At 40.8% G+C, this 11,525-nt stretch overlaps 1 protein-coding gene across 4 annotated transcripts in view; it reads right to left on the bottom strand.

Moving 5' to 3' along the window:
- Positions 1-649: 649 nt before the first annotated feature.
- Positions 650-11,525, bottom strand: part of CACNG5 (calcium voltage-gated channel auxiliary subunit gamma 5) — a 31,562-nt gene continuing 20,686 nt past the window's right edge. For 2 of the 4 annotated variants that reach the window (XM_063456133.1, XM_063456137.1), the window contains exons 2-6: positions 9,479-9,713; positions 7,022-7,132; positions 6,270-6,410; positions 4,796-4,941; positions 650-4,204 (exon numbers count right to left, since the gene is read on the bottom strand). In XM_063456133.1, the coding sequence (XP_063312203.1) occupies positions 3,947-4,204; positions 4,796-4,941; positions 6,270-6,410; positions 7,022-7,132; positions 9,479-9,713 (891 nt within the window). In that variant the 3' untranslated portion in view covers positions 650-3,946. The remainder of the gene's footprint in view (positions 4,205-4,795; positions 4,942-6,269; positions 6,411-7,021; positions 7,133-9,478; positions 9,714-11,525) is intronic. The other 2 variants (XM_063456134.1, XM_063456136.1) reach the window with 2 other exon arrangements.

Here is an 11,525-nt window from a genome sequence, read left to right as displayed (position 1 = left end):
CAAATCTGTTTGCTATTTCTTTCTTTCTCTTTTTTTTTATAGATTACAAACACCACGGGAAATACACTTTGGCTCAAATGTGATAAAGAATGTATTCACTCGCATCGTTATTCACTTCACTCCAAATTTCAGCGAATTAAATATCCGAATGGTGGAATCGACGGTAAAGTAGCCAATCCATGACAATAGCTCGGCTGGAGAATTTTTCCGATTGAGCCATTTGGAGTTTAATCAATAAACCTCTTACCTGGAAATTGAGGAAAATTGACAAGAGCGTTGCGCACTTTAGACAAAAAATAAATAATAATAATTCAACTGTAAAGAATCCCTAACCTGGCTATTTCCCAGCTCTGCTATTTTGGTTTAATACTTGCAATGTCCCTATCAAGTGTTTGCAAGTTCTGGTTTAGTGAATACATTTTACAAGTGTGTAGCTGCACATTTATTGTAAGGACCTGATCTGTGAGGAATTTATGTTCTATACGGTTAATTAATTATCTGTAAATCCTAGCGACTAGAGAACTTAATTACGATAATATTTTTTCAATATACTGATTTTTTTTTTTCACCTGTACATTGTGTATGAGAGGTTACTAGCTTAATATTCCATTTAGCAACTAGAATTCTGCCAATATGGAGTTGGGCATATTTGAACTTTGCAGTTTATGACATCGCTTTCACAGCTTATGACATCACAAGTGACACAATGGTTGCTGGGACAGTACTGGGCAGGTAAAGCCATTTGTAGCTGGATAGGTACTGGAGAAGGTTGCAAGCTAAGCACACTTTATTTAAATAAATTGTTTACTAATTATTACATGATTTCTTTAAATGGACCGATAAGGAAGTGAAGGTGTTACTGGGGTAAGTCTACTTATATGGCTGGTAAAGTGATTGTGTGATATAATGTTTGCCGTGTCTGAAGGGATGTGGAGCCTGCAAAGTATGTCCAAAATCGGCGAACACAATGGTTTGGTAGAAAGAACTGCGTGGGATTATAATATCAAAATATACGCAATTGACATGTACAAGATCTCTCATATTGTCTGACGTGAGTGACGCATATTGTGACATTAAATAATCTTTGTGCCACCTGCTCTTTGGGCAGCGAGAGGAAAATTTTTAAAGAGTTGTCCTGTGATCACGAAACACATTTAAACGCCTGAAGATTTTTTTTTTAATACTGACCACTGCAGTACGGAATTATCTTTCTTTTTCATTGTATGGTGTTCTAAAACAATTTATTGCGTGTAAATAATATTCTTTCTATTTAAATGTATGAATATCTCTTCATTACGCCGTAGCTATCATCCAATTGTATACGTTAGTCTTTCTCCAATTGTCGTCTATTTGCAATGCACATAGTGATATAATATTTACACTGCCAGGAGTGCTTAGACTCTTAATTTAATTTGCACGCATTATATACTGTTGTTAGACTCTCCTTGTGTGTGACCGTCATTACTCTCCTGATTTAAAACATACACTTATTAGACTACTTGATTTAATATCTCTGCAAAGTGCAGCCATTTAGACTCTTTGCCACACAGTCGTTGAACATAGTCATCAGGTTACGCAGATTTTATATTTAAGTGACTTGCATTTCTTAGAGCCCTGAGTTTATATTCATACAATGTGTGGTTGTTAGACCCCCTGACTTCACATATACGCAATAGGCAGTCATTAGACCCCCTGACTTTATATTTACGCAATAGGCAGTCATTAGACCCCCTGACTTCACATATATGCAGTATTATTATTATTGCCATTTATATAGCACCAACAGATTCCGCAGCGCTTATGGACGGTGATTAGACCCCCTGACTTTACATTTACGTAAAAGGCAGTCATTAGACCCCCTGACTTTACATTTACACAATAGGCAGTCATTAGATCCCACTGACTTTACATTTACACAATAGGCAGTCATTAGACCCCCTGACTTTACATTTACACAATAGGCAGTCATTAGACCCCCTGACTTTACATTTATGCAATAGACTTTGTTTACGTTAGGTATTTATTAGGCTCCCTGCTTTTATATTTATACAGTGTGCAGTCAGTTGGATTTTGCTTGATTCTCCTAAATCTAATTTCTATACAATGTGTCTTCAATAGCGCTTCTTTGTATAATTTGGGCGCAACATATAACCGATGCAGTAATAAAGTAGGTTTTCTCGTGGGTACTTTTTTTTTATATCTGATAAAAGCTTAGATTTGGGGTGAATGGCCTTGGCGAGATCACGTAAATAAATCCCTAGACGTGCTTGGTATAAAAACACTTTGACATACACGTCCCTGGATTCAGCAGTCTTTCTACTCTGTGGATAGAATATTATGCATTTTACTGAGTGAAATGAGTCGGGAATGTTGAACAGAGTTTGGATATTAAACATTATAACGACATTTCCCAAATTACATTTTTTAATGTTCACACTTGCTCCAAGTACAGTCTAGTATGTCATGTTCTCATATCCCTTAATTGTCCAGATTTTATATATATACATTCACCCTAATACCTGGTAATATAATGACTGCCACATCCATGGGCCTACAATGTCTTACTGTATATTCGTTATTACAGCTTCTATGTAACAATACATTAAGCATTAATAGGAAGGCCAGGTAATTGAGGGACTCCCACCTCCCAAATCCTGCAGTCCATTCTATTCGGCTATCCTCACTTTAAATAATTTAGACCATTGCAAACCCCTCCTTTTCTGTAATTGAGACTGTTACAACCCCCGTTTTTTCCCTTTCACCTAATTAATACGAAGATCACCGCTTTAAAAACTTCAGTTGTTCAAAAACAAAAATGTCCAATCTGTAGTTTTGGTTATTATAAAATCTAAATTCTGCAGTTTGATTGTCACTTTCTTTAATTTAGGATAGGATGAGATCCTCCTATTCTGTAATGTAGGATAGGATGAGATCCCCCTATTCTGTGATGTAGGATAGGATGAGATCCCCCTATTCTGTGATGTAGGATAGGATGAGATCCCCCTATTCTGTGATGTAGGATAGGATGAGATCCCCTTATTCTGTGATGTAGGATAGGATGAGATCCCCCTATTCTGTAATGTAGGATAGGATGTGATCCCCCATTATGTATTCTGTAGTATAGGATTGGATGTGGATGTGATAACCCCCCATTAACTTAGGAACTTATGAGATGTCCAACCCCCAACCCTCGATTTGTAATTTAGACTATTACAAGATCACCCATTTCTGTAATTTAATATATTCTAAGATCCCCTTTAATTTAGAATATTGTGATATTTATTTAGAATATTGTGAGATCCCCCTCCCCATTTTGAAATGTGGGATTGGTTTTGATCTCACACTCAGTAATGCAGGATAGTGTGAAATCCCCCTGTTCTGTACTGTAGAATAGGATGAGATTCCCCCTTTCTGTAATTTAATATACTATGAGATCCCCTTTAATTTAGAATATTGTGATAAGCACCCAACCCCCCCTTTCTGTAATTTAGAATATTGTAGCTTTCTGTAATTCTGGCTATTGTGATATTTCCCCTCTGCCTTTCTGGATTTTTGGTTATTATTAGATCCCCGTCCCTTTCTGGAGTTATTTTGTAAAAGGCATATTATCATGAATCTGCCTCTAGCCACCACAAGGACTGTGTGATATAAATGGCAATAACTGATTTGTAAAATTCGGACAATATGTTTCTGAAACGCACAACGTGTTCTGGAACACAAATTAAACTTTTTTACATTTTACCTTCCCATGTTGCGTTAACCACAACTAATAGACCACATTTTCACTAATCTACCGTGGCACAATTCAATGAGCTTGTGACTCCTATTAGCTGATAATAAGTGTTTATCAGATATACGGTTACGCTGAAGGAGAGGACGGGTAAGATCTGCGCGAGTGTCTTTCAGATTACTGATACAGTGTCAGGCGGCAATGTATGCCATGTTATCAGCAGGGTGACGAAGACATCTGGTCGTAATCGGGGCACTTGAGCAAGGCTGGGTAGTTGGAATTCATCTGTAGAGAAGCTTCGCTGGAAATATCCGATGGACTGCGTCCACGAACCCAAGCCTCGGGGTGCAGAAACTGGCCTGAATAGTCAGAGCAGTTACTGAGTCGCGGACGGTAGAAGCCTGGATGGGGCCTATAGGCATCTTCTGCTGTGTATCGTTTCATGAACAGGTAGACCGACATAACACCTGCGCTCTGTAGGAAGAGGAAAACTGGTTAAATGGAGTCACCTTTAACAATTGGATAAGTCATTTTTGTTGGCACTTTCAATAAGCTGATGTTGAATATTAACCCTGGCTAAGAACCCAAAAATGTGGTTCCTATTGGTTGCAATGGATGTACTATATTAATTGGCCATCGGCGTCTGCTAAAAAATTATTTACTGTAGTGGCACTGATTTCCCAATGCAACGGAGACCAGCTGGCCACTTGATTGACTAATGAAGGTATTCTGAGAATCTGACCGGACACCAGCGGGATTTGGCAGCTGAAACGTTGCTTCCGTACACCTTAAGAAACCGCCTTTGCAGTATTAGGTGTTTCAGTAAAGCATCACAACACTTGGGAAAACATGACCAATGAGTGCTCTCTTTATTTTCTTTTTGTGTATATTAGGGCATTTTGGAGTAGTGGGGAGCTAAACGTATGTCTGTCTATGCGTGTTGTGGTGTAGCTTCCTCTGAAATTTGTTATTGAAATCTTTATAGCCAGTAGACTGTATGGCTGGTTCCATTTGGTATGCAATGTCTGTGACATGATGTCATTGGGGGCATAAAGGCCAAATTACCTCTGTCAGAAGGAATGATATGGCTGCAAAGGCGAAGGACCATCCATACTTGTAGCTGAAATAGGTCTCAGAGTCTTTGGTCCTGTTTAAAATCTCATCATTAATGCTCGATATGTAGAGGACAAGACCCACGACCAAGGATAAACCTGCAAAAAAATAAAAATTCAATATTTGTGTACTACACTATGACCAAACCCCAAAGCAACAGCTATGGAGTCACCTGAAACATAGCATTTAGCGCCAAGGTACCAGCGAATGGCAAATTATTTGATGCACGTCGTTGATAGTGGCCAAATCTTGCAATGTTAACTGATATGAAGAGCGCCCTATTTAAAAGGACACTCAAATGATCAATTGTGCTCAGAAGTCTTTAGCCCCTCCAACTATAAGCCTTCTTCCTCTCTCAAAGTCATCGCAGGAGGAAGTTATGCTTCCCTGTGTCAGTACAAGTACTTGTACAGAGGTCATTTACATGCTGCGCAAGTGTCTACCTCCACTAAGAGACTCTGTCATCGATTTAAATCCATGATCGTCAAGGCTAATGGACAGGGGTGCTGAAAAAGGTAGATCCCCAGATGTTTTAGAACAGGCTAACCCAAACTCCAGCCCTCCAGATGTTGCTGAACTACAACTCCCATGATTCTATTAATGAAATAGGCTGAGCATCATGGGAGTTGTAGTTCAGCAACATCTGGAGGGCCAGAGTTTGGGGAAGCCTGTTTTGGAACTTTCAGAACTGTCATACCAAGAATCAACTCTAACTCAAGCTTGGAGTGTCCTTTTACATATCTGGATTGTAATTATTTTGAGATAACAGAGATATCCTGTTACTGTTTTCTCTCCCATCCTACGTATCTAGGTTAAACTAGAAAATATTCCATTACAGAAATTCACTTGTATTCACATCACTAAGCCCAGCCACTGAATGACTTTTAATATATAATTCAGGTTGCATTTTCTCTCTTTATTTATGCGTACAGTATGGTACATTCACACTTGTAAATACAGTATCTTTCTCTGTCAGTTCTCAGATTTACATTTAAATCTAGATTTGCAGATAAAGAAAAGCCAAGTCTATTTTCTGTTACTGGCAAATCCATCTGTGTCCTGTGCCATCCACTGTGAGCAAGACCTACAATGCACAGTTTACATACGTGGCCAGTGGATTAGTGAGGTTACAGCGATGGTAGGGCGAGATACAGCAAGCCAGAGAGGCATCATGGGTCAAGCAGCCTCAAGCAGAAGACAATTTCCTCGCTTCACTGATTCCATTAAAACTCTGTATTTTTCTGCATCAAATAATCTAAATTCGTTTAAATGGAATTCTTACTGAAGTGCCGCACTTGAAATACATGTTTTTCCGACGTGCGCAGAATACTAAATGGACATCCTGCAAACTGAAAAGCTTGGAACAGGCATCCGGCCATTTCAGAAGTGTCTAGTACAATCTAAATATAGTTAGAAGAGTACAAACCAGAGAGAATAAAGAAAATCCCTGACACGAAGGCCAGAATAGTCCGATGGGGGCGAATGTGGCCAACGTTGTTAAGGATAAACCCAATAAACATGAAGAAAAGGCTGACCAGGGGAAACGGAGTCGCCGAGCGAATCATTTCTAAACAGAAGAGATCAAATTATTACAAAAATAAACTATTAAACTGCAACAAGCTACCTACTACAATATGTTACCCTGTGTTACAGAATACAATGCGCGTATAATGTCACATCAGCCTGTTTGTGTATTTTTTTGCGTATGTATATCTCTGTGTGTACAAATTTATGCGCAAATGTCTCTATTCAATAGACCTCCTGGATTACGCTTCCTTTGTGGTGACGGCCATCTTAATGTCCTCCCTGGATGGAAGGACTGCTTGTCCGAAGATCACTAAAATTAGAATGGCTGGAAGCATCACTGTGCGTGTTTTACAGACGTGTTGCTTGCACACGGAGACAGGGTTTTCATAAACAAGCTCTTGGTTACCCGCATGGTTTTTGTTTAGAAAATCAGAGCTTCTAACAAAAGAGGACAAGATGGCCACCCTGACAGAGCGAGTGTAGGCCAGGAGATGTACGTGAATTAGGTCTTTTCTTACATACCTGCATTACAAAATAATGCAAGGAAACTATAAAACAGTCATCTTCTCCCCCGTGATATCAAATGACAGGTTTAAGAACCAGTACTCCCCATTAAACAAATCAATATATTCACCGGTGCCTTTTACTCACTCAATACGCTGATCGTCGATTCAGATGTCATCTGCATGTTCATGGGCATCACATATTCTATGGTGAAGCAGCGGCCTTGTTCCTCCCCTGCAGTTAGAGATAGCTCTGTCACTGGACCACACAAATGTTCCTTTAGTTTCAAAAAGTCTCACGGTTCATCAAATTCTTTTCATTACATATTTTATACTACTTTTTAAATATCACCTACCTGTTCTTAAGCGATTTTAGAAAAGTGTGCCTGTCGTTAATGTTTTGACTTGTCAATACCATTCTCTTATATATCTTTTCATTCATTGTTTACGATAACATGTTGATTGATACATGACAAGTGTCCTGGATCCTGTTGGACAGTCCTGATCTGGGGCCAATGTCTTACTCTAGCGTGATTCTTCTCTGGTGCCCTGTTTCTTAGCAATCCACTCAAGTAGACATAGTGTATCCTTGACCTCACTTGCTATGGAAGAACTTCAGGCACGTGCAAATTGTTGGCAAATGGGTATTAGTGCAGCATGCCGGATGGGCATGATGCCCTTTGCCAGCAGCATCCCCTCGGTAGCATTAATGGCACATCCTTTATTGGCATTTGTAACACCCTTTAACATTCTTGTGTCATGTATATTGGCTCTGAAAATCTGGTGTAGATCTTGAGATAACTGTAATAAATATTAACTGATATAGCCCAGAGAGGCTGAAATAAAGCTATGCAATAATATACCCCACCACACAAAGCAACGTATTGTTGAATATATTGCTTATAACCAGTAAACCACTTCCTGCATTGACCTCACTTGCAGTAATCATTTTAACTGGCTGCAGACTCCCTGCCATGTTAGATTTACAATATGGAGGCCATCGTAGCTCCCCCTGGGTACGGCGTCTTTGTAGACAGACCTCTCGTGAGTGCAGAGTTTCCCCTTGGAATTCAGTGCATAAGCTGACAGAGCTTTATATATAATGAGAGGTGTTTTATGAGGCACTAAAAATATCAGAGAAATACGGGTCAGGAAGAGCACATAATGGCCAAATAACATCTCTCTTGCTCTCTCTGCTAAAGTTATCTTTTAGTCATTTTAAAACTGCTTTTACGCAGTAATTTGACTTGGAGGAGGTAGAGAAAAGAAAATGTGACGAGTCAAGACAATGTCAGATTTTCATGGTGCATGGAGCATGTACTATGGAGCAGTAACTCTTTGTTACCCATTACCCAGAGACCTTTACGCTTTGTTACCCATTACCCAGAGCTCTCATCTGTAGATGGCTGATGGCCTATGTTATTTTGCGTGCCATTACCCAGAGTCCTCTACTGTAATCACATGATAAGCTACCAGGAACGCTTTGTGTGCCATTACCCAGAGTCCTCTGCTGTAATCACATGATAAGCTACCAGGAACCATAGACATAGAATACATAGACGCTGCACGTCTATGGAATTCTGTGCTGAGTGGCGAGAAATGTGGCAGGACTGGCAGCCATCTTGGACCGGTCGCCGCTCTACTGAAGCTATTGAAGAACACTTGGAAAGCCCATCTCACTAAAGGTAAGTGAAGGACTTGGGGCACTTATAGCCCTTAATGCCCCTACCCCTTAATACCCCTACCCCATGTCATTAATGCCCCTACCCCTACCCCACGTCATTAATGCCCCTAGCTCTAATCCTTAATACTTTTACACACACAATGTTAATACCCCTATCCCTAGTCCTTAATACCCCTACCCCTATGGTGTTAATACCCCTACCCCTACAGTGTTAATACCCCTACCCCTACAGTGTTAATACCCCTGTGCTGGGGTAGGGGTATTAAGGACTATGTGTGCTGGGATAGGGGTATTAACACTGTGTGTGTAAGGGTATTAAGGATTAGGGGTAGGGGCATTAATGACATGGGGTAGGGGTAGGGGTATTAAGGGGTAGGGGCATTAAGGGGTATAAGTGCCCCCAAGTCCTTCACTTACCTTTAGTGAGATGGGCTTTCCAAGGGATCCTCAATAGTTTCAGTAGAGCGTCGACCGGTCCAAGATGGCTGCCGCATTTCTCGCCGCTCAGCACAGAGTAAGCGTCTATGTATTCTATGTATATGCCAGGAACGCTTTGTATGCCATTACCCAGAGTCCTCTGCTGAAATCACATGATAAGCTACCAGGAACGCTATATGTCCCATTACCCAGAGTCCTCTGCTGTAATCACAATATAAGATACCAGGAACGCTTTGTGTGCCATTACCCAGAGTCCTCTACTGTAATCACATGATAAGCTACCAGGAACGCTTTGTGTGCCATTACCCAGACTCCTCTACTGTAATCAAATATAAGCTACCAACCAATATCTAATGTGAAATTTTCTAATGCATTTTGAACAATAATTATAATTTGTTGCCATTTTCCCCTGATACAATTGTTCGGCACACCTGAATAACAAATTCACAAATGAATAATTGAATGATTTGCTTAGTCCGGTACCTGCTAGGAAGCAGACTCTCCACAGTCCTGAGTGCAGGGACATCTTGATCTCTGTGGTCTGGTTTTGGGGGAGAATTATACCTTCTTCTAGATAGAGCCAGTAGTCCGTGCTGACTGCAATTCCCAGTAGCCCCAGGCCACACACTGCGAATACGCTGCTGAGGAGTGTGAGTGCTTTTCTACTGCATGCCCCCATCCCACAAAGCATCAGGTCTGAGATGGTACAAGAGAAGATCTGTAGAAGACATGCAATATGAGTGATGATGATGAATACCAAATCTACAGCCACACATTTCCAAGGAGGTCATTAAAAAAAATAAAAAATCATCTCTATAAATGAATGAATAGTTATGTTTTCACCACTTTTACATTTGGGTTTGTTTTTTTTGTTTTTTTCCAATTTATAGTTTTTATTGAGTTATTATACGCTGTACATAACTAAATTGATATATAAGAGCATTGAAGTGTACAATGGTAATCAACATATAATACGTGGTTTGTGCATAGTACAACATAACATGGCACTTGTCATCTGCCTACTGCAGCCAGGTGCCCGCCGCCATGTGTTGCGGCCCGGCCCGTGCGGTGTAACCATCGAGGGGGGGGCCCACGGATCAGTTTTCGCAACGGGGCCCCATGGATCGTGTGTACGCCACTGCCTCCAGATACCTGAATTTGTTAAAAAGCATCTTCCCTAGCTGTGGTACTGCCACCCTATTGGGACATTGACCTTATGGGTTGATATTGAGTGTATAGCACCCCACATAATATTATCTTATATTACAAACCCTAATTTGGTTACTATTACTCAGTAGATCCGACTTGAGGAACTTATGTTCTGCTTGTTGTCCTCTCTTTGTGGGAACGATATAAACATAAAATGTGTTCATCATTCCAACTGTCTCAAGCTGTTCCTGTAACGATTCTTCCTATATCATTCTGACTTACAGTTTGAGTTATTAGACCAATGCCGGTAGAACTTCTTTCACTCAGATATTTTACAAGTTACAATTTATCTCATTTTAAAACACTGCAAATCAAATACCACCTTTCAAACAAAGACCAGCATTACAATTTTCAATTAAAGAGATACTAAAGGCATCATAACAACGTTGGCTTAATGAAGCAGTTTGGGTGTATAGATAGGGTTAGCAGAGGACCCAGATTGACTGGTATTGTCCCTGTTCAGAATCGCTGTCCTGGCGTCCCGCGGTTGGTAGTTCTGTCTCCGCCAGGGGGGCTGCACTGGAGCCCACACGCTACTTGGGCCAATCAGGAGTCATTAAAGGGACACTCCAGTGCCAGGAAAACAATCTGTTCTCCTGGCACTGCAGGACCCCTCTCCCTCCCACCCCCAATCCACGGTTGCTGAAGGGGTGAAAATGAAGAATGGCTGCAGAGAGGAGTCGTAGAGATAGAGGAAGAAGCAGGCTCCCAGCAACCCCAGACTCCCATCACCCTTAGACTGAAGGGCCTACTGGACCTCAAGGAAGCCACCCTCCTGCACCCAAATGGTATGGTAACAGGATGGTGGCTAGAGATATGGCAGTAATCACTTGCGTTTGTATATTTGTATGTATCTGTCAGTATCTATGTGTGTGTGTCAGTGTGTTTGTGTATCTATGTAGTTATGTGTGTATCTGCGTATGTGTGTGTTTACCTGTGTGTGTCAGTGAGTATATGTATGTGTACCTCTGCCAGTATGTGTGTATCTGTTTCCACAATGAAGATGTTACACTCCACCCAGTGCAGTGCCTGGTGGCACTCCAATTGGTTCCAATTTCTACTCTAAAAATTATGGTAAGCCTATGTATAGCTCATGCCCCTGCAGTATCACTGCTCAATTCTCTGCCATTTAGGAGTTAAATCCCTTTGTTACGGTCCATGCGGCTCTAGCCACACCTCCCCTGGCTGTGACTGACACAGCTTGCTTGAAAAAATTGTTTCATTTTCAATCAGGTGTTAACTTACTTTAGACGTTTTTATCTCCTGCTCTGTAAATTAAGCTTTAATCAAGCACAAGAGACCCCTGGAGGGTCTAGCAGGC

Source organism: Pelobates fuscus, chromosome 5, assembly GCF_036172605.1.
Source record: "Pelobates fuscus isolate aPelFus1 chromosome 5, aPelFus1.pri, whole genome shotgun sequence".
NCBI classification, from domain to species: domain Eukaryota; kingdom Metazoa; phylum Chordata; class Amphibia; order Anura; family Pelobatidae; genus Pelobates; species Pelobates fuscus.
Note: the sequence above shows the minus strand (reverse complement) of the source record. Positions and strands in the feature narration are given on the sequence as shown.